The 23,995-nt window shown below is 42.6% G+C and overlaps 1 protein-coding gene across 1 annotated transcript; it reads right to left on the bottom strand.

Annotated features, from left to right (window-relative positions):
* Positions 1–9,667: 9,667 nt before the first annotated feature.
* On the bottom strand, positions 9,668–10,105 carry IQCF5 (IQ motif containing F5). Its single transcript, XM_030938355.1, has one exon. The coding sequence runs from the start codon at positions 10,088–10,090 to the stop codon at positions 9,668–9,670; it is 423 nt and encodes a 140-aa protein (XP_030794215.1). The 5' UTR covers positions 10,091–10,105.
* Between the last annotated feature and the right edge of the window lie 13,890 nt (positions 10,106–23,995).

The raw sequence follows: 23,995 nt of genomic DNA, 5'->3' as shown, positions 1-23,995 counted from the left end.
AATTATCTCAGCATGGTGGGCACTTGTAATCCCAGCTACTCAGAAGGCTGAGGCAGGATAATCGCTTGAACCCAGGAGGCAGAGGTACAGTGAGCCAAGATCATGCCACTACACTACACTCCAGCCTGGGCAACAGAACAAGACTCCAAAAAAAAGAAAAAGAAAAGAAAAGAGAAGAAAAAGAAAAGAAAAGAAAAGAGGACATATAGAACGGAGCAGACAGTTCAAATATGTCATCAGTGGTCTCAGTAAGTCATAAAAAAGCTTAATGGGCCGGGCGTGGTGGCTCAAGCCTGTAATCCCAGCACTTTGGGAGGCCGAGACGGGCGGATCACGAGGTCAGGAGATCAAGACCATTCCGGCTAACACGGTGAAATCCCGTCTCTACCAAAAAATACAAAAAAAAAAACACTAGCAGGGCGAGGTGGTGGGCGCCTGTAGTCCCAGCTACTCGGGAGGCTGAGGCAGGAGAATGGCGTGAACCCGGGAGGCGGAGCTTGCAGTGAGCTGAAATCCGGCCACTGCACTCCAGCCTGGGCAACAGAGCGAGGCTCCGTCTCAAAAAAAAAAAAAAAAGCTTAATGAAAGAGAATTTATTAACAGAATTTTGTGTGCAATTGACTACAATTAGAAGGGAATTATTTATGTCCCTCTAAAGGTTAAGCTTCAATATTAAAAGTACACTAACACAAAACTAAAAAATATGGTTCCCAATGTTACAATAACAAGGTTTTCTTAAAGTATTAACTTGCTCTTTGTAAAATTGCAAGAAAGACCCTAGGCTGTATTGCAGAAATGTGACTCTGGCTCACTGCAGCCTCAAACTCCTGGACTCAAGTGATCCTCCCATCTCAGCCTCCCGAGTAACGGGGACGACAGGCACATGCCCTCACACCCAGTTAATTTTTTAATTTTTTGTAGGGATGGGCTCTCACCGTGTTGCCCAGGCTGGTCTCAAACTCTTGGGCTCAAGCAGTCCTCCCACTTCAGCGTCTCAAAATTCTTGGATTATCGGCATGAGGCACTGGACCTGGCCTTACATTTTCCTTTTTAATACTGAAATGTGTCTTTAACAGTCATCTCCTAAACTACAGTTACTATTTCTTCCTGATATGTATTTAAATTCCCTACTTTCAGGTTGGAAATGCTGTATACCATTTTTACATACAAAATGGTAATTTCATTTATTGAGGTAAAATTTTTCTTTTTGAAACTTCTCAAATTTATATCTCAGAAGTTCAATTTTTGCTGTTCTTCAATGCACATGGTTTACAGGTCATACACCATCGCCTTTCAGTCTCCTCCCCCTGAAAAGGTATATCTTTTTGCTTGGATGGGGTGATAACTCTCTTCTTCAATCTTTTTACCAACTCCTATGATTTTTTCCTCCAGTTCTAACTCTATTGATATGGGCTGATGCTGAAATGTTTATCTTGAAGGTCTAGAAAAGCAATGTTTTCCTTGAGTATAGCTTCATTCTCTACTTTTGTCTTTTCTTAATGTGTCTGAATTTTTCTATGTAACCAGGACACTTCTCATACTGTTGCTAAGAGCCATGTATTTTCTTGCTCAATGTACTAGTTTCCTTGTTTATATTCCCCTATAATAGTGTAAACTCATAACCCTGAACACCCTCTTCCTATATCTGATTAAATTCAAGTACCATTTTATCAGGTTGATTTCCAGACTCTCTAAATGGGTTTCCTGTAAAGAAAAGCAATTACCAAGAGATGAGAAGGACCTCTTAAAGGAGAACTACAAACCACTGATCAACGAAATAAAAGAGGACACAAACAAATGGAAGAACGTTCCATACTCATGGATAGGAAAAATCAATATTGTGAAAATGGCCATACTGCTCAAGGTCATTTATAGATTCAATACCATTCTCACGAAGCTACCAATGACTTTCTTCACAGAATTGGAAAAAACTACTTCAAAGTTCATATGGAACCAAAAAAAGCCCACATAGCCATGACAATCCTAAACAAAAAGAACAAAGCTGGAGGCATCATGCTACCTGATTTTAAACTATACTACAAGGCTCCTGTAACCAAAATAGCATGCTACTGGTACCAAAACAGATACATAAACCAATGGAACAGAACAGAGGCCTCAAAAATCACACCACACATCTACAACTATCTGATCTTTGACAAACCTGACAAAAACAAGAAATGGGGAAAGGATTACCTATTTAATAAATGGTGCTGGGAAAACTGGCTAGCCATATGTAGAAAGCTGAAACGGGATCCCTTCCTTACACCTTATACGAACATTAACTCAAGATGGATTAAAGATTTAAATGTTAGACCTAAAGCCATAAAAACCCTAGAAGAAAACCTAGGCAATACCATTCAGGACATAGGCATGGGCAAGGACTTGATGACTAAAACACCAAAAGCAATGGCAACAGAAGCCAAAATAGACAAATAGAATCTAATTAAACTAAAGAGCTTCTGCATGGCAAAAGAAACTACTGTCAGAGTGGATGGGCAATCTACAGAATGGGAGAAAATGTTTCCAATCTACCCATCTGACAAAGGGCTAATATCCAGAATCTACAAAGAACTTAAACAAATTTACAAGAAAAAAAACAAACAACTCCATCAAAAAGTGGGCAAAGGATATGAACAGACACGTCTCAAAAGAAGACATTTATGCAGCCAACAGACATACGAAAAATGCTCATCATCACTGGTCATCAGAGAAACGCAAATCAAGACCACAATGAGATGCCATCTTACAACAGGTGGAATGGCGATCATTAAAAAGTCAGGAAACAACAGATGCTGGAGAGGATATGGAGAAATAGGAATGCTTTTACACTGTTGGTGGGAGTGTAAATTAGTTCAACCATTGTGGAAGACAGTGTGGTGACTCCTCAAAGGTATTTCACCCAACGATCCTGTTACTGGGTATATACCCAAAGGATTATAAATCATGCTACTATAAAGACACATGAACATGTATGTTTATTGCAGCACTATTCACAATAGCAAGGACTTGGAACCAACCCAAATGTCTATCAATGATAGACTGGATTAAGAAAATGTGGCACATATCCACCATGAAATACCATGCAGCCATAAAAAAGGATGAGTTCCTGTCCTTTGCAGGGACATGGATGAAGCTGGAAACCATCATTCTCAGCAAACTATCACAAGGACAAAAAACAAAACACCAAATGTTTTCAGTCATAGATGGGAATTGCACAATGAGAACACTTGGACACAGGTTGGGGAACATCACACACCAGGGCTTGTCAGGGATGGGGGACTGGGGGAGGGATAGCGTTAGGAGAAATTCCTAATGTAAATGATGAGTTGATGGGTGCAGCGAACCAACATGACACACATATACATATGTAACAAATCTGCACATTGTGCACACGTACCCTAGAACTTAAAGTATAATAAGAAAAGAAAAGCGGGTCCGGGCGCGGTGGCTCACACCTGTAATCCAGCACTTTGGGAGGCTGAGGTGGGTGGATCACGAGGTCAGGAGATTGAGACCATCCTGGCTAACACGGTGAAACTCCATCTCTACTAAAAATAAAAAAAATTAGCTGGGCATGGTGGCAGGCAACTGTAGTCTCAGCTACTCAGGAGGCTGAGGCAGGAGAACGGCGAGAACCTAGGAGGCGGAGCTTGCACTGAGCAGAGCACGCCACTGCACTCCAGCCTGGGCTACAGAGCGAAACTCTGTCTCAAAAAAAAAAAAAAAAATTGACATTAATTAGAGTAAATCTTTAGCCACTGGTATTTTTTCAGAAGGAATGATTCTAGAAGGATGTGTAAATTACGAGATAGCTAAAGGTTAACCCCCTATTCCTGGATTTATTTGTTTTAAATAAAATTGCTGGAAATCTTTTTTTTTTTTTTTTTGAGATGGAGTCTCGCTCTGTCGCCCAGGCTGGAGTGCAGTGACCAGATCTCAGCTCACTGCAAGCTCCGCCTCCCGGGTTTACGCCATTCTCCTGCCTCAGCCTCCCGAGTAGCTGAGACTACAGGCGCCCGCCACATAGCCCGGCTAGTTTTTTGTATTTTTTAGTAGAGACGGGGTTTCACCGTGTTAGCCAGGATGGTCTCGATCTCCTGACCTTGTGATCCACGCGTCTCGGCCTCCCAAAGTGCTGGGATTACAGGCTTGAGCCACCGCGCCCGGCCGGAAATCTTTTTAAATAACTTTCTTGCTTGCTTTCTTAAACAAATAGCACATTGAACTTAATGCAAACATTTCTCATTAAATCCAAGGAATCTTTGAACTTTGTTTACTGTGAAGCACTAAAGCTTCTGCTATAGATAGTAAAACAGATAGAATGGAAACTGCATCCAAATGGTTATGATGCTTGAAACATGCAGAAAACAGTTTAATTCTGGTCTTTCTCAGTGGTTGATGTTTTTCCTTAATTTGTATTTTTTTTACATAATAGGCACATGTATTAGTGGGGTACATGGGATTTTTTGATGCAGGCATATAATGTATAGTGACCCAATCTGAGTAATCGGGGTATCCATCACCTCAAGAATTTATCATTGTGCCCCATGTGTCAAGGGTAGGACCAAGTGTAGATAATTGTATCATGGAGCAATTTCCCCCAGGCTGTTCTTGTGATAGTGATTCTCACAAGATCCAACAGTTTTGTTTTTGTTTTGTTTTGTTTTTGTTTTGTTTTTTGAGACAGAGTCTCACTCTGTCGCCCGGGCCGGAGTGCAGTGGCCGGATCTCAGCTCACTGCAAGCTCCGCCTCCCGGGTTCACGCCATTCTCCTGCCTCAGCCTCCCAAGTAGCTGGGACTACAGGCGCCCGCCAGCTCGCCCGGCTAGTTTTTTGTATTTTTTAGTAGAGACGGGGTTTCACTGGGTTAGCCAGGATGGTCTCGATCTCCTGACCTCGTGATCCACCCGTCTCGGCCTCCCAAAGTGCTGGGATTACAGGCTTGAGCCACCGCGCCCGGCCAAGATCCAACAGTTTTATAAGCATCTGGCATTTCCCCTGCTTGCACGCACTCTGTCCTGCCACCTGTGAAGAAGGTGCCTGCTTCTCCTTTGCCTTCTACCATGATTGTAATCTTCCTGATGCCTTCCCAGCAATGCAGAACTGTGAGTCAATTAAACCTCTTTCTTTTATAAATTATCCAGTCTCAGGTATTTCTTCACAGCAGCATAAGAACAGACTAATACAGCTTCTAATATTTCTACTTTATCTGCTTTTACTGTAAATCCTTCCCTAAGGCAGATTCACATGGCATTCTCACCTTTTCCTGAGGGGTTGGTTTCAATCATCCTACACATTCCTTCCCTGTAGTAGATAAACCCTGGGTCTGGAGGGTGATGGTGCAGGGATCCACCATCTTATCTTGCTGCTGCTGGAGACACAGACATGGCTTGTGTTTGTATGGCCATATTAAATGTTTCTTTCTAAGAAACTGGATTTGTCATCCTCTTTCTTCAACCTTTCAGTTTCCTCAGACTTTGGGGACAGGTTTGCACAGACCTGCTCACCACAGAACCTATCCTCAATGGTGGAAGACCAAAAGCCTTTCCTCTAAGATCAGGAACAAAGCAAAAATGACTTCTTTCACCACTTCTATTCAGCATAGTATTGGAAGTTCTAGTCAGGACAACTAGGCAATAAAAAGAAATAAAAGGCATCCAGATTGGAAAGGAAGGTGTAAAATTATCTCTGTTTGCACACAATATGATTTTATATGTAAACCCTGCAGATTACACACACACACACACACACACAAAAACTTAGAATAAATGAATTCAGCAAAGTAGTAGGATACAAAATCAACACACACAAAACTCAGTTGCATTTAAGGGATAAAAGACTAGAGAAATTAATAAATAAAAATTTAATACAAAAATTTAAATCAGTTGCACTTCTGTACACTAATAATAAATAATCCAAAAGGGAAAGTAAGAAAACAATTTCAGCCAGGCGCGGTGGCTCACGCCTGTAATCCCAGCACTTTGGGAGGCCGAGGCGGGCAGATCACCAGGTCAGGAGATCAAGACCATCCTGGCTAACACAGTGAAACCCTGTCTCTACTAAAAATACAAAAAATTAGCCTGGCATGGTGGTGGGCACCTGTAGTCCCAGCTACTCGGGAGTCTGAGGCAGAAGAATGGCATGAAGCTGGGAGGCGGAGCTTGCAGTGAGCCGAGATCGTACCACTGCACTCCAGCCTGGGCAACGGAGCTAGACTCTATCTCAAAAAAAAAAAAAAAAAAAAAAAGAAAAGAAAAGAAAACAATTTCATTTACAATATCATCAAAAATGCTAAAATACTTAGGAATACTCTTACCCAAGGAAGTGAAAGATTTGTGCTTTGAAAACTACAAAATGTTGCTGAAAGAAACAAAAGAAGTCACAAACAAATGTAAGGACTTCCTGTGTGCATGGACTACAAGACTTTATATTGTTAAGAAGCCAATACTACCCAAAGGGATCTACAGATTCAATGCCATCCCTATCAAAATCCCAATGACATTTTTTGCAGAAATTATCCAAAACTAGAGCAGGGTATGAAAAAGAGAGAAAAAAAAAAAAAGTATTCTAAAATTTATTAGTTTTTTTTGTTGTTGTTGTTTGTTTGTTTTTTGAGACAGGATCTCACTCTGTCACCCAGACTGGAGTGCAGTGGTGTGATCTGGGCTCACTGCAACCTCCACCTCCTGGGTTCAAGTGATTCTCCTGCCTCAGTCTCCTGAGTAGATGGGATTACAGGCGTGCGATACCACATCTGGCTAATTTTTGTGTTTTTAGTAGAGATGGGGTTTCACCATATTGGCCAGGCTGGTCTCGAACCCCTGACCTTAAGTGATCCTCCTGCCTTAGCCTCCCAAAGTGCTGAGATTACAGGCATGAGCCACCACGCCTGTCCTAAAATTTATGTGGAATCTAAAGAGACCCCAAATAGCCAAAATAATACTGAAAAAGAAGAGCAAAGTTGGAGATCTCACACTTCCAAATTTCAAAACTTATTACAAAGCTACAGTGATCAGTGTGGTACTGGCATATTAGACAGATCTCTAAGCCAGTAGAATAGAAGAGAGAGACCAGAAATAAACCTTCATGGATATAGTCAAATAATTTTCAACAAGGGTGCCAAGTCCATTCAATAAGGAAAAACAGTGCCTTCAACAAATAGTGATAGGAAAGCTGGATATCCACATGCAGAAAAAATGAAAAGGCACCCTTACCTTACACCATATACAAAAATTAACTCAAAACGTATCAAAGACCTAAACATAAGACATGAAGCTATAAAACTCTTAGAAGAAAACATAGAGAAAAATCTTCATAACACTGAATTTGGCAATGACTTCTTGGATATGATACCAAAAGAACAGGCAACAAGGAAAAAAATAAGTAAATTCAATTACACCAAAATTTAAAACTTCTGGCCAGGCACAGTGGCTCACGTCTATAATCCCAGCACTTTGGGAAGCTGAGGCGAGCAGATCACTTGAGACCAGAAGTTCGAGACCAACATGGTGAAACCCTGTCTCTACCAAAACTACAAAAATTAGCTGGGTGAGGTGGCATGCCTATAATCGCAGGTACTTGGGAGGCTGAGGCAGAAGAATTGCTTGAACCCGGGAGGCGGAGGTTGCAGTGAGCCAAGATCGTGCCACTACACTCCAGCCAGGTGACAGAGAGTGTCTCTGTCTTAAAAAAAAGAAAGAAATTTAAAACTTCTTTGCATCAACAGACAAAAACAACAGAGTGAAAAGCAATCCACAGAACAAGAGAAAAATCTTTATAAATCATGTATCCGATAAAGTATTAAAATCCTACAACACACTAACAGGACCAAAAAACCTCAATTCAAAAATGGGAAAATAATTTGAATAGACATTTTTCCAAATAAAACATTAAATTGCCAGCAAGGACATAAAAAGATGTTTTTCACCACTAATCATTAGGGAAATGCACATCAAAAACAATGAGATGCCACTTCATACCCACTGGAAGGACTATGATGAAAAAAGCAGAGACAACAAGTGTTGATGAGGAGGTAGAGAAATTGGAACACTTGTGCACTGCTGGTAGCAATGTAAAATGTTACAGCTGCTATGGAAAACAGTATGGTAGTGCACTATGCCAATGGGTTGTCCATACTAAGTTTCGCATCAATATGGTGACCTCGTAGGAGCGGGGCACCACCAGGTTTCCCTAGTAGGAGTGAACCATCCCAGGCTGGAAATGGAGCAGGTCAAAATTCCCGTGCTGATCAGTAGTGGGATTGCACCTGTGAAGAGCCACTGCACTCCAGCCTGAGCAACATAGTGAGACCTTGTCTCTTAAAATAACACAAACAAAACAAAAAAATTAAAAATAGAATTACCATATGATCCAGCAATTCCACTTCTGGGTATATACCCAAAAGAATTGAATGTAGGGTCTTGAAGAGATATTTGCACATCTGTGTTTATAGCAGCATTATTAAAATAGCCAAAAGGTGAAAGGATCCTAGTGTCCATCCATAGATGAATGAATAAAATGTAGCACATACATACAATGGAATATTATTTAGCCTGAGGAAGGAAAATGTGACACACATTACAATATGGATGAGTCTTGAAGACATTATGCTGAGTGGAATAAGCCAGTCACAGAAAGAGAAATACTGTATGATTTCACTCATAGGAGGTACTTCGAGTAGTCAAATTCATAGAGACAGAAGGTAGAATGGTGGTTGTCAGGGGCTAGGGGAGGGAGGACTAGGGAGTAATTGTTTAATGGGTACAATGTTTCAGTATTGCAAGATGAAAGAAGTTCTGGAGATGGATGGTGGTGATGGTTGCACAACAGTGTGAATGTACTTAATGCCACTGAACTATACACCTAAAATGGTTAAAATAGTAAATTTTATGTTATGTATATTTTAATACCGTGTTTAAAATAAATATTTAAAATTTATTTTAAAAGGCTGGGCACAGTGGCTCACACCTGTAATCCCAGCAACTTCAGAGGCCACGAAAGGAGGACTGCTTGAAGCCAGGAGTTTGAGACCAGCCTGGGCAACATAGTTAGACCCCTATCTCTACAAAAAAAATTTTTTTAATTAACCAGGTATGGTGGTGGGCATCTGTGGTTCCAGCTACTCAGGAGACTAAGGCAGCAGGAAAGAGTTGGAAGCTGCAGGAAACTGTGATTGAACCACTATACTCCAGCCTGAGCAAGAGAGCAAGACCCAGTCTCTATGAAAGAAAGAAAGAAAGAAAGAAAGAAAGAAAGAAAGAAAGAAAGAAAGAAAGAAAGAAAGAAAGAAAGAAAGAAAGAAAGAAAGAAAGAAAGAATAGCAAAGGATGACATGTCTTCCACGCTGCACAACCACAGGGGGTTCCATTTACATAGTCTCCCTGAAGTTGGTTGACTTGGTCACCCTGAAACCCCAACTCTTCTACCTATGGCAGACATTGTTAATCAATCACAGGTCCTCCTCATCTCAGACAGCTCTCAGAATCCTTCTCCACGTGGAACCCAAGACTACCCCTGCTGATTCCTCAGAGCTGACTTGTGACATGCCTAGTATTTCCCATCATTATCTCAAACAATGACCTCCTGAAAATACATCTGACGAAGAGAGCTGGGGACACAAATATAGTCATTCTTTTAATGGAAGAGAGCTGGGGACACAGACACCTGGTCATTCTTTTAATGGAAGAGGTATGCATTGTTGCACCTTACAAGCCTGTGAGCCCAAAGAGATTTCAAGTTGAATATTAAGTTGATTTTCTTTGAGTTCATAGTGGCCCTCAATGAAGCCACGGGAATGGCAGGTGTGCCAGCGCCAATAGACCTGGATGATGCGGACAGCGTTGAGCAAACGACAGTAACGTTGGCGGACACACCACATGCGGACCCAGGACTGCAGCCTGACTGCTGCCCATTCCTGCTGCACATAGAACTCCAACACCATCCTCTGCCTCTTCGCCAGCAGCTTCTCCAGCACCTGCCTCCACCAGCACTGAATAATCCAAGCCCTGAGGGCTGCATGCAGCAGTGTGCGTCTCACCAGCGTGCCCCGCCACCAGGCCTGGATGAAAACAGCTGCAGACCTTTCTGTCATGATGATCTTCTCTTCTGGGCCTTACAAGAGAAAACAGAAACACTCAGGGTATGCCAGGAAGGGGCCCTGATCCTCTATCAATGATGGCTCCTTCCTCTAAAGTTCAGCACTGGGCAGGGCAATGGCTGAATCCAGGAGACCAGGTAGGTGTCCCCGCTCTGCCACCCACAGGTCAGTGGAAGTGCTCACCTCACTTGACCTCTGAGTCTCAATGTCCCCATCTGCAAAATAGGTATACATCTGCCCTAGCTACCTCACCCCATTTTCCATGAACCTTGCTGGTCAGTCTAGAGCAAAAACACTGTGACTTAGAGGTAAAAGAGCTGCCATCTCCCTGGAATCCATGACTGTTCCCTTCAGAGCCCTCCCACCTGCTGGAGAAGTGGTGTGCTTTGCTCCCCCTGCCCTCTTTACTCTGACTTCAGGTCAAACCCATAAGCTGCTGTGTTCCCTCCTCTTCAACAAAGTAGTAACACATTCCTCCACCTCACACACATTGTGAACAGCTTGAACTTCAGCTATGCATGCATCAGTACAAACATGCATGCTCCACCCACTAACACACATTTTGCCCCTTGGTCCCTGCATTCCCCACAGTCCCCACTTGCAGCCCGCAACCCTATGTGGCATGGGATCACACTCTTCTGCCCCACTCCTGGCCACAATCTCCACTCTGTATCTCAGCCAGACTCACATCTCTCTGCCTGACAAGAAAATGGGGGCAAGAGACAGCCAATCCCCATTCATTCCAGCTCTGCATACCCTGACGTTTCACCTGTTTTTCTAGGACACCCTGATTGATGTCAGGTAACGAGGACAGGTGCCTGTTTCCCTCACTGAAGCCACTCTTTGTAAAATAAATTACAGGGTCATAGATCTTTGAGTCACTCTGCTGGACCACAGGGGTCAGAGATGTCACTAGTTAAGGCTCTCTGGACCCAGCTACTCACGGAGTTGCGGGTAAGGGTGTGCCCTGGTAGGGGTGAGGGTGTTGGGGGTGGAGTCGCTTCCCTTTTCTCCCCTTTGTTCCTTCCAGCTCTGTTCTATCAATGTGATTTCATCATTATCTTTGATGATCATTTAAAACAGCTTGCCATCCTTCTGGAATCAGAATGTATGGGGGGAAATAGGGAAGAAAATAAAAGGTGCTCTCCCACTGCTGGGTACCAAGTCAAACACCGTTCTCACTATTTCTAGACAGCTTCCTGGCTTTGTCTAGGACTTCAAATGGAGGCAGGGGGTCCTGTCATGAGTAACTGTGGGGAACTTACCCTCCCCTCTCAGAAAGCTAGTGTGGTTCTGACTGCCTCTTACAAAACATCTGATTGGGGACAGGTCGTAAAATCCCCACAGGTCTGGACTTTACTAAATTACCTATGGCTAGGGGCTAGATGGTTCCATCACCCTCCGGCCCGCACTCCTCCAATCAGGACTCCAACAGGAAAAGTGGAGGAGGGGTGGGACTTGTGATGTCATAAGGGCACCTGTGATGCAGGCACCAGGACGGCTTCCAGCATATGAGCCTCTTCTCGGGAAAACCTAGAAGACCCCAAGTACTGACCCATTGACACAAAGGTATATAATGCTGCTCATTAAAATCTGGCTGGTATTCATTAAATGGTTTTCAGTTCCTTCAAACACTGGTACTCCAAATAACTATTAGAATGGTTTTGCTGTCAGGCCGGGCGCAGTGGCTCAAGCCTGTAATCCCAGCACTTTGAGAGGCCGGGACGGGCGGATCACGAGGTCAGGAGATCGAGACCATCCTGGCTAACGCGGTGAAACCAAGTCTCTACTAAAAAATACAAACAAATTAGCTGGGCGAGGTGGCGGGCGCCTGTAGTCCCAGCTACTCGGGAGGCTGAGGCAGGAGAATGGCATAAACCCGGGAGGTGGAGCTTGCAGTGAGCTGAGATCCAGCCACTGCACTCAAGTCTGGGCGACAGAGCAAGACTCCATCTCAAAAAAAAAAAAAAAAAAAGAATGGGTTTGCTGTCTATGTACAGATATAGAAAAGTACAAGATTTAGTAAGTGAAACAAATCAAGATGAAAGGCAAGGTGATCCCAATATAAACACACATTTATACACATGTGTTGTAAAGGCATTATCTTAAAGTGGGGGAATAGGAGGATGTACACAAAAACTAACAATGATATATCTGATGACGACAGCGGAATTGGAGGGACACGACAAACTCCTTCACTGTGGCTAAGCCCCCTATGTCTAACCTATCTGCAGGTCAGTCTGTTTTTAGGCGCCTGAGAGGACAGGACACACACAGGCCAGAAAACTCCATGAGGCCCCCAGGACTAGCCTGGGCTCCATCCAAAGCTTAAATGGGTTCAAGTGCTCTCCTGTCTTCCTCTGCCCCAAGCACCTCAAGGCCATGATCAGATGGATTAGGGTGACCACTGCATAAGCAGCGCCCCTTTCTGCCTGATCGCAGCCTCTGAAGACCCAGCTGGACATGGTGAGACCCTGGTCCCCCTCAGAGGCACAGCCCCTGGGGTCACTGAGGAGTGTGCTGGGAATGTGTAGGGTGAGTATGGGAGAGGTTGATGTGGATCTGCAGGAGGAATGTAGGGAGGGGGAGGAGGTGCTTTGAGGATGGCGGGTGCGTCGGTTTGAAGTTAATGGAATGAGGGAGTGGGGAAGACAGCAATAAGGTGGGGGATGGGGAAATAGTGGGGTACAATGTATAGGACAGGGAAAGAGCAGGAAGCCCCTATTTGAAGATAAAGATCATGGCCAGGCCCCCGTGAGACCTGTGTCAATTTAGTGCCTCCATCAGTCTGGCTCCAGAGTCAAGCCACTAGTAACCACATTCCTGTCCATGGTAATAGCAATGCAGTGACATTAGCCCCACTTCGCAGCTGAGAAAATGGAGGTGCAGAGATCATGCCTGGCTCACCTCACCCTGTTTCATAGCCAGTCAGCTGTGGAGCTAGCATTTGGTCTCAGCTCTGCTCCACCCTGAGCCTCGGCTCTAAACCACCACATCATGCAGACCCCAGCATCTCCAAGCTTTCCCAAAGCTTCTGGTTCTCATCGTTTCTAGAAAAATCCCACTAAAAAACCTCCATCCTGAATCTTAAAAAATTAGCCAAGCAAAAGAAGCCAGACTCTGAAGAGGGCACACTGTGTGAATCCATGAGTGTGCACTGCAGTGGGGACAGCTGTCATCAATGGGGACACAGCAGTGGTTGCCCAGACTTTGGGATGGAGACTGAATGTGAACTCTGTGGGTAATAGAATGATCTAGATTTTTTTCTGTCTGTGTCACCCAGTCTGGAGTGCAGTGACACAATCATGGCTTGCTGCAGCCTCAACCTCCTGGGCTCAAGCAATCCTCCAACCTCAGCCTCCAGAATAGCCACCACACCCAGCTAATTTTTGTATGTTTTGTAAAGACAAGGTTTCATTTGTGTTGCCCAGGCTGGTCTCAAACTCCTGAGTTCAAGCAATCTGTCTGTCTTGGCCTTCCAAAGTTCTGGGATTACAGGCATGAGCCACCACACCCAGCCTAGAATGTTCTGTATTTTGGTTGCAAGATGGTCACACAGGTGTATAAACTTGTCCCCCAAAAATCAATGAAATGTACATCTAAAATGGATACATGTTATACGTATATAAATTATGCTTCAATAAAAGCTGATTTAAATACCTCTATCCATCTCAGTTATGACACAGAGATCATCATACTAGGATCCAAGTGTGTTTGGGTGTTAGGGGAAGGATAAAGGTCCCTGCACTCCAAGGGCACGGGAAAGATCCCATTACTAAAGCCCAGTGGAACAAGGGGGCTGGAGTCCAGAAAGGAGGGAGATCCAGACAGGGAAGAGGCCCAGGGGCTGGGGCGCTCGTGGATAAGGTGACCCTAGAGGTAGGGTGGGTGCTGGGCCTTGAGTGCTACTAGAACCAGCTCAGCCTCTAGCCAGTGGGCAGGGAGGAGGCACCCCAGGGGCTGAGGAGCAGAGGAAGATGCCATCCAAGGGGAGGTTGGAAAGTGCGCTGTGTGAGGTGCCTGGGGCGAGCATGGTGGAGTGAGCCTCCTGGAGCCGGGATAAGGGATGCAGAACAAGGTGCAAGACACAGGCCCCTCAGGGCCACTGTGGGTGACCACTGAGCACAGAAGTACCAGCATCCTGGGGTACCATTCTCCCATCCCACCCCCACAATTCTCCACCTCCTCTACCAGAGTTTCCCCCAGAGGTTCTCAGTAGGCCCCTTGAGGGAGGGCTGGAAAAGGGAGAAGAAAGCAGGACTCAGTGAGGGTCCCAGTGGGACCAGCCCTCTGCTTGTGCTCCCAGGCCCACGGCCTGCAGAGGAGGAAACGCAGGTGTCCTGGGAATGGGCTGTTCTAAGGCAACCCTCAGCCCCTGCCTCAGGCATTTCTTCTGCAGCAGCCCCAGCCCCATCCCCAGATAAGTGACCCTCACATGCAGCCCCTGGCACCCAGCAGCCTCCCAGGAGGACCCAGTTTACTTGGTGGATCCTGTACCTTGGGAAGCCCCATGGCCCCCTTTAAAGATCTCCACCTGATCTATATCCACCTGTGGTCCTCACCTGATCTTATGCAGTCACCTGTTTGCTGACTGGCCCCTTTCCTCACTGGTTCCTAGAGGGCAGAGACTGAGTATTCGTCATGTTTGTGACTCTAGAGGCTGCATAATACCAGGACATAGTAGGTGAAAAATAATTGTTCACCGAATGTATAATGAGTGGATGGATGAATGGACTAACTACTCATAGCCCACCTCTCTGAGGAGACCTGAAGCCCTCAGGGTCTGCATTCCTGGAGACAAATTCTGTCATTCCCTCCTCTGTCCCCTCTACCCTGGCAGGGGTGGGCATGGGCATGGAATGGACATGGGCTGCTGCTGAAAGTCCCAGATCTGAGGTGAGGAGGCTGGGCGCTTTGGGACTGGAGGAGAAAGGTGACACGGGGAAGGCAGGGGAGGGAGAAATAAAGAAACCTGGAGGGGTCGGGCACAGTGGTGCTCCCTGTAATCACAGCACTTTGGGTGGCAGAAGAGGGGGGATCACTTGAGGCCAGGAGATCAAAGCTGCAGATCATGCCACTGCACTCCAGCCTGGGCAACACGGCAAGACCCTGTGGAAGGGAGGGAGGGAGGGAAGAAAGAAGGAAGGGAGGGAGGAAGAAATCTGGAGGGGGAAGAAAGAGGGGAAACATGGGAACTTGGAGTCTGAGAGAGAAATTGGAGCAGGGAGGAAGAAGGTAAAACAGAATGTGATTTATTTTTTTCTTTTCTTTCTTCCTTTCTTTCTTTCTTCCTTCCTTCCTTTCCTTCCTTCCTTCCTTCCTTTCCTTCCTTTCTTCCTTTCCTTCCTTCCTTCCCTTCTTTCTTTCTTTTTTTTTTTTGACAGGGTCTCGCTCTGTCACCCAGGCTAGACTACAGTAGCATGATCTCAGCTCACTGCAATTTCCACTTCCTGGGTTCAAGTGATTCTCATGCCTCAACCTCTCGAGTAGCTGGGATTAAAGGTGTCCACCACCACGCCCAGCTAATTTTTGTATGTTTAGTAGAGATGGAGTTTCACCATGTTGGCCAGGCTGGTCTCAAACTCCTGACCTCAAGTGATCCGCCCGCCTTGGCCTCCCAAAGTGCTGGGATTACAGGCATGAGTCTCAGTGCCCAGCCTTATAGTATTTTCTTATAGCAGCCTGGACAAATTAAGACAGGGCACTAGAACAACAGAAGTTTAATTGGCTCACAGTTCTGGAGGTTAGAAATCCAAAATCAATGTGTCAGCAAGGCTATGCTCCTGAAACCTGTAGGAAAAGGACCTTTCCTTTCTTCTTCCTAGCTTTGGGGGATGAGCTGACATACCCCCATGGTGTTCCATGGCATGGAGACACATCGCTCCAATCCTGTCTTCACATGGCATTCTCCCTGTGTTTTCACATATTCTTCCCCCTGTGCACATCTGTGCCTGTGTCCCACTTTCCCCTTAATATAAGGACACTAATCATATCAGATTAGGGCCCACCCAATGACTTTATCTTATTGACTACATCTGCAAAAACTCTATTTCCAAATAAGGTCACTTTTTGAGGTATTGAGGGTTAGGACTTCAACATATCTTTTAGGAGGGATACACTTCAACCTATAACACCAACCACAAGCCAGTGATTGGCTGCAGGATTCCCCTTAGGAGAGGACATAATCTTGGTCAAGTCTCTTCCCTATGGCCAAAGACAATTCCCAATGGATGACAGCAGTGACCCAGCAGCAGCCAATATTCCCAAGAGATGTGGGATGAGTCACCAGCTCTGAAGAAAGGCTCCACTACATCTGCAAATCCACTGCAGCCCAACTGTTTATGCCACTCATATCTACTTGCTTCCCACAGTAAATGTTCACCATTTAAAAATAATGATTCTGGTTGGTCTTGCCTCCTGGGAAAACTTAGAAGAGAAGGGTTGTGTCTTTGCTACTGTGAATAGTGCTGCAATAAACATACATATGCATGTGTCTTTATGATGGAATGATTTATATTCCTTACAACCTAAATGCCCATCAATGGTAGACTGAGAAAATGTGTTATATACACCATGGAATACTATGCAGCCTTAAAAAAGAATGAGGTCACGTCTTTCGCAGGAACATGGATGGAGCTGGAGTCCATTATCCTTAGCAAACTAACACAAAAACAGAAAACCAAATACCACATGTTCTCACCCATAAGTGGGAGCTAAATGGTGAGAACACATGACACATAGAGGGGAACAACAGATGCTGGGGCCTACTGGAGGATGGACGGTGGGAGGAGGGAGAAGATCAAGAAAAATAACTTATAGGTAATAGGCTTATTACCTGGGTGACAAAATGTACAAGAAACCCCAATAACACAAGTTTACTTATGTTTAATAAACCTGCATGTTTCCTCCTGAAGAAAAAAGAAAAGGGTCAAATGGACAAGCTACAGGCCCGTCATTTACTTTGAGACCGTTAGTCACACACCTTTTCCCCTTCATCCACTACCCTTTCTAGATTCCTTTCCTGTTTGACTTGCATTTCTGCTGTCTAGCCAGGCTGCCAGTAAGGGGAAGAGAAGTGGGTGCAGTGGTGATCCAGACCCTTGTCCCTGGCTGTAATTATCTGGCTATAATTCTCAGGCTATGATTGCTGTGTGGGTTAATCTACCATTACACCTGAGCAGCGAAGCACCAAGAAATTTTCCAGTGAATCACCCAAGCCTCATTCATAGTCTTTCCTGCTCACCCCCGCCTAGTGTAGCAGCAGTGCATCTTCTCCTAATGATCAGGAGTAATTATTCCTGCCAATTGAGTGACTCCTTTCATTATAGAGAGACTGCTTGTCTCTCTATAGGAGGATAAAGTGACCAGGTCACAGCCATAGCTTTATGTTTAGTGAGACTCTTACTGTGACCCCTGATAAATGTCTTCCCTCCCTAGAATCTAGTACCTCCAGTCAGATGGAGCCTGAAGTTACAGGGACAGAATACATAAATTCCCAAGTGAATAACTTGAGAGGTAGTCACAGGTCCACTATCATTCCACACATTGGTTCCTGTTAGGGACTCAGCATTGTGTAATGGACATTGACTTGGGGCATGGTTGGGCATTCTACAACTGGTAGGTCAATACAGCCCACTGTCTGCCTGTTTTTGTACATCCTGCAAAGAATACTTTGTACATTTTGCAGTGATTGGAAAAACTCAAAGAATATTGTTTCATGACACATGAAAATTATACAAAATTCAAATTTCTGTGTCTATCATGTTTATTTGCCTATATATTATCTATAGCCACATTTGCACTACAATGACAGAGTTAAATATTTGTTGAAGGGGACCATACACGGCACTCTCCTCACTTCCACTGCTGCTCAGCCCACAAAAATCACAAAGGTGCAGTTATAGCTAAACGGTGTTTTGTGCGCCACATATAGTGCTGTACTGTGACCTATTTTTTAATTACCAGTGCATGTCCATCACATCAAAATAAGAAGAAAAGAGAAAAGCAGACTTTAAATGTCGCACTTTTAAGACAATGGCAAAGCATTGTGTCCATTATGCAATGACACTATAGCTGTGCTAAAAGAACACGATGTTATACATCAACATTACAAGACTAAACACTCCACAATATTCTCAACTTGCAAGAAGTCAATAATCATCAAAGCTAGACATTTTAAGTGGCATATCTCATCACAGTAGAATTTCTTTACAAAAACTAAAAAATGAAAATGAGACTGCAAGCAAAATAGGTTTCTAAGTTGCTCATTTGTTAGCCAAGCAGGGAAAGCTTATTTATTACCAGTAGTGAGTTAATTAAATCATATTTGATTGCAACAGCTGAAGAAATGTGTCCAGAGAAAATAAACATTTTTAGCCTTTTTTTTTTTTTTTTTTTTTTTTTAGGCAGACTGTAGCTCTGTCACCCAGGCTGGCATGCAGTGATGCAATCTTGGCTCACTGCAACCTCCACCTCCCAAGTTCAAACAATTTTCCTGACTCAGCCTCCCGAGTAGCTGGGATTACAGGCATGTGCCACCACACCCGGCTAATTTTTGTATTTTTAGTAGAGACAGGGTTTCACCATGTTGGCCAGGCTGGTCTTGAACTCCTGACCCCAGGTCTCCCGAATACTGGGATTATAGATGTGAGCCACCGCGCCCAGCCCATTGTTAGCCTTTTAATGAGAATAACTGCTCAAAGAGTCAAAGACATGAGTAACAATATCAATAGCCAATTAAACAACAAGGCAAATGATTTCAAGTGGTTTTTCTTGGCTCTTAATAGTTGACAGATGTACCAATACAGCTCGGCTGTTGCTTATTGAAGGGTAACTGCCAAGTTTGAAATGACTGAGAAATTAACCTGTATGTGTAGGAAACAAACATGGACGAGAATATCTGTAGAAGAAATTGAGAAAATGCTAATTCAACACAGCCTGAAATGGAATCTGCCAAGATGTGATAAATCTGATAGTAGTGAAAATACGTGTGAGGCTGAACAAAGGCTTAGTTGAAAAAACAAAGCCTATGAAAACATAGGTGCTTAAAGCCTATGGTTATTCATTGTATCATTCATCTGTAGGTACTTTGTGGAAAATATTGGAACCAATCCTGTTACTGAACCAGTAGTGTCAATGGTAGACTTCACATGGCATCATTGACTCAACCATCATCAGTTCCATGAACTTTTTTTATAAATAGGAGCTGAATTTGCTGACTTGCCCAACCACACAACAGTTCCATAGCTTAGCAATGATAAGGTTTTACTGAGAACTTTAAAGTTTAAGGTCGAGATTGAAATTTTTCCGAATGAGAAAAACTGCCTTTAACTACTATTATCAAACACTGAATAGCACTAGAAACAAGTTTTTGCTGCAGTCTTTATGTTCCTTAATGAATTAAACCTGAAGTTAAAAGGCAAAACAAAACTTATACATAATATCTCTATTACGGTTAAGTCAAGTTGGCAACAATTTTGAATCACAAGTAATGTTAGGCTGCTCTAAGTACATCCTGAGCTGTCAAAAGTTAAAACATGAAGTGAGATATCCATTCCCACACAAATTTGCAGGGGGTATCTTTTCTGAACTCAAACTGCAGTTCCAGCAGCACATGCATTTCAGACTTCTATGCAAGTACAAGGGGAATTTCAACATTTCTAAATATATTTTTTTGAGCAATTGAGTAGCAACCACCCGAACTTCAACTGCAAGTAATCAACAATGTAATGATATGCATACAGGCAAATGTCAAAAGAAGAATCTAATAGAACTCCATAAATATCTCCCAAGTGAAGAATATTCTCAATCAAAGTCATATGTTCATGGATTCTATATTAGTCCATTTTTCCACTGCTATAAAGAAATACCTGAGACTGGGTAATTTATAAAGAAAACAGGTCTAATTGGCTCATGATTCTTCAGGCTGTACAGGAAGCATGGCAGTATCTGCTTGGCTTTTGGGAAGACCTCAGGAAACTTACAATCATGGCAGAAGATGAAAGGGAAGCTGGTACTTCACATGGCTGGAGCAGGAGGAAGGGTTGCGGGGGAGGTGGGGGAGGTGTTACACTTTTAAACAACTAGATCTCATGGAAACTCACTATCACAAGAACAGAACCAAGGGGATGGTGCTAAATCCTTCATGAAGGACCACCCCCACGCTCCAATCACCTCCCACCAGGCCCCACCTCTAACAATGAGAATTACAATTCAACATGAGATTTGGTGGGGATACAGACCCAAATCAGATTCATATTAGTATTTGGCAGTACTAAATATTTTACATAGTGCCTATACGTGTAAAAAGGCAGTGCAAAGATGAAATACATAAAATTAATCACATATAAGCATGTGCAACTGATTTTGATGACAGGAAACACTAACTTTCAGCCCTAATTAAACTAAACATTGTCCCTCCCCCCCCCAAAAAAAATGCATTATTTTCATTAGTCCACCTGTATTACAAAACTTACTCAATTTTTATTATATCTTTAATTTCATCAATAAAAATTTGTGGAAACTTGTTTTCTCTCTTGCTATATAACTACATATACACATCACATCATCAATTTTGCCTCTCAGCCCATGAAGCTGGAAATGTTTACTATGTATCTAATCCTTTACTGGAAAAGTTTACTAACTCGTTTCTCTAACGGCTAACGGTGATGAGCATCTTTTCATGTCCTTAGTTAGTATCTATATATCTTCTTTAGTAATGTGTCTGCTCAAGTCTTTGGCCATATTTTAATGGGCTGTTTATTTTATTACTGTATTCATTGAGGTTCTCCAGAGAAACAGAACCAATAAGAGGTAGAGATAGAAATAGATTTATCACGGGATTGGCTCACTGAAACTATGGAGGCTGAGAAGTCTCACAATCTGCTCTCTGCAAGCTGGAGAACCAGAAAAGCTGGTGACGTCATTCGGCTGGAGTTGGAAGGGTGGGAAAGGGAGGAGTGCCCTCCGATGCAAGTCCCAAAGTCCAAAGCCAGAGAACCAGGAGTTCTCTAGGAGAAGGTGAATGTCCCAGCTCAAGAAGAGAGAACGAATTCATATTTCTTCCACCTTTTTGTTCTATTTAGGCTCTCAACAAATTGGATACTGGCCACCACACTGGTGAGGGCAACCTCATTGACCCAGCCTACCAATTTTAATGCTAATCTCGTCCAGAAACATCCTCACAGACACACCAAGAAATCGTGTTTTACCAGCTATCTGGGCATCTTTTAGCCCAGTCAAGTTGACACATGCATTAACCATCACAATTACTACTAAATTTTGAGTCTTCTGTATATATTATGGATAAAAATTATCTGTGAGGTATGTGATTTACATTTTCTCCCATTATGTGGCTTATATTTTCATTCTCTTAACAGTGTCTTTCACGGATGAAGTCCAATTAATAAATTTTTTTCCTTTATGGATTTCACATTTGTTGTCATATGTAAGAACTGCTTTTCTAATTCTAGGTGATAAAGATTTTCTCATACGTTATCTGCTAAGATTTTATAGTTATATTTTACATTTATAACCATGATTCATTTTGAATTAATTTTTATATGAAGATTAGGTTGAGGTTCGTTTTCTTGCATATGAATTTCCAGTTATTTGACCATGTTGAAAAGACTGTCCTTTTTCCATTGGAATTCCTTTGTATCTTTGTCAAAAAATGATTGGCCTTGTTTGTGTGAATCTATCTCTGAACTGTCTAGTCTATTTCATTGATCTATGTGTCTATCCCTTTACCAATACCACAGTCTTAATTATTACTGCAGCTTTATAATGTCTTAAAATTAAATAATATGATTACTCTACATTTATTGTTTTTTTCAGAAGTGCTCTGGCTCTCCTAATTCTTTGAATGTTCCACATAAATTTTAGAATCAGCTTGTCTATATCTATAAAAATCTTTCTGGCATTTTGATTGGAATTACATTAAATCTACAGATCAATTTGTGTATAATTAAAATCTTTACTTTGCTGAGTCTTCCAATCTGTGAATACAGTATGTTTCTCCATTGATTTAGGCCTTCTTTGGTTTCTTTTGTCAGTGTTTTTTAGTTTTCCAAATATAGATTTTTTACATGTTTTGTTAGATTTGTACTTAAGAACTTCATTTTATGGAACTATCGTAAATAGCACTGCTTTTATATTTAAGTTTCCAGTTGTTAGTATATAGAAACATGACTGAATTTTGTGTTAACCTTGTTTCCTGCAATGTTGCTCAATTATCGTATCTATTCTAGAAGATTTTTGGCTTTCATTTTGTAGATTCCTTGGGATTTCCTACATGGACAATCCTGTTGCTTATGAATAGGGGTAGTTTTATTTTTTTGTTTCCAATCTGTGTATCTTTATTTCTTCTTCTGGCAGGAACATCTAGTAAATAGGACTGGCAAGAGAAAATAGCCTTACCTTGTTCCCAATCTTGGTGGAAAGCATTTCATCTTTCTCTATTAAGTAGGATGGTAACTGTAGGCTTTTTGTAGATAAACTTAATCAGGTTGAGAAAATTCCCTTCTAGTCCTAATTTGCTGAGAGTTTTTATTATGAACAAATGTTGAATTTTGTCAAATGTTTTCTGTACTTCAAGTGATACGACCATGTGGTTTTCCCCCTTTAAATTAATCATATAAGTTACAATGGTTGGTTTTCAAGTATTGAAACTGCATTCTTGAAATACTGAAGTTGTGCATTCCTGAAATAAGGCCCACTTGGTCATGTTGTGGTGTGTGTGTAATACATACAGTCATGTACTACATAACAGTATTTCAGTCACATATACACCAGTGGTCCCAGAATGCTATAATACTACATTTTTACTGTACTTTTTCTATGTTTAGGTACACAGACACTTACCATTGTGTTATAATTGTCTAAAGTATTCAGCAGAGTAACATGCTGTACAGGTTTGCAGCCTAGGAGCAATAGGCTGTACTTCTTCTCTATAGCCTAGTTATGTAGAAAACTACACCATCTATGTTTATGTAAGCACTCTATGGTGTTCCCACAATGATGAAATCACCTAATGATGCATTTCTCAGAACATATCCCCATCATTAAGCGATGTGTGACTGTAATATTGCATACTTTCTGCTAAATTGAATTTGCTAATATTTTGTTAATAAATTTTTTGTTTCTATGTTCATGAAGTATATTGGTCCACAATTTTCTTTCTTTTTTTTTTTTTTTTCTGAGACAGAGTTTTACTCTTGTCGCCAAGGCTGGAATGCAGTGGCACAATCTCAGCTCACTGCAACCTCTGCCTCCTGGGTTCAAACATTTCTCCTGCCTCAGCCTCCCAAGTAGCTGGGATTACAGGTGCCCGCCACGTCTGGCTAATTTTTGGATTTTTAGTACAGATGGGGGTTTCACCATGTTGGCCATGCTGGTCTCGAACTTCTGACCTCAGGTGATCCACCCGCCTCAGCCTCCCAAAGTACTAGGATTACAGGCATGAGCCACCGGGCCCGGCCTTGGTCCATAGTTTTCTATTCTTAACGCTATCTTTGTCTGGTCTTAATGTCAGGATAATGTTGGCCTCATAAAATGAATTGAGAAGTGTCTCTCCTCTTCTATTTTGCAGAAGAGATTATGTAGAATTGGTGTTATTTGTAAAATATTTGGTAGAAGTTGCCAATAAAACTATCTAGAAGGTTTTAAACTGCAAATTCAATCTTTTAAATAGCTATAGAATGACTCCAGTTATTTATTTCATCTTGGATAACTTTTGGTATAGTAGTTATTTTGTTTTCAAGGAATTGATTCATTTCATTAATTTAATGTGTGTATACTTACTTGTTCATAGTATTCCCTTATTATCCTTATCAAGTACCATAAGAAGCTCTGATGCTGAAATGGCCTGGCAGAATTGCCCGATTTGAATGCGGTGGTCAG

This window comes from Rhinopithecus roxellana, chromosome 1 (genome assembly GCF_007565055.1).
Source record: "Rhinopithecus roxellana isolate Shanxi Qingling chromosome 1, ASM756505v1, whole genome shotgun sequence".
In the NCBI taxonomy this organism is placed as follows: Eukaryota; Metazoa; Chordata; class Mammalia; order Primates; family Cercopithecidae; genus Rhinopithecus; species Rhinopithecus roxellana.
Note: the sequence above shows the minus strand (reverse complement) of the source record. Positions and strands in the feature narration are given on the sequence as shown.

Coding starts and splice junctions, on each gene's coding strand:
- IQCF5 (XM_030938355.1), bottom strand. CDS start 10,090: ATGACAGAAAGGTCTGCAGCTGTTTTCATCCAGGCCTGGTGGCGGGGC.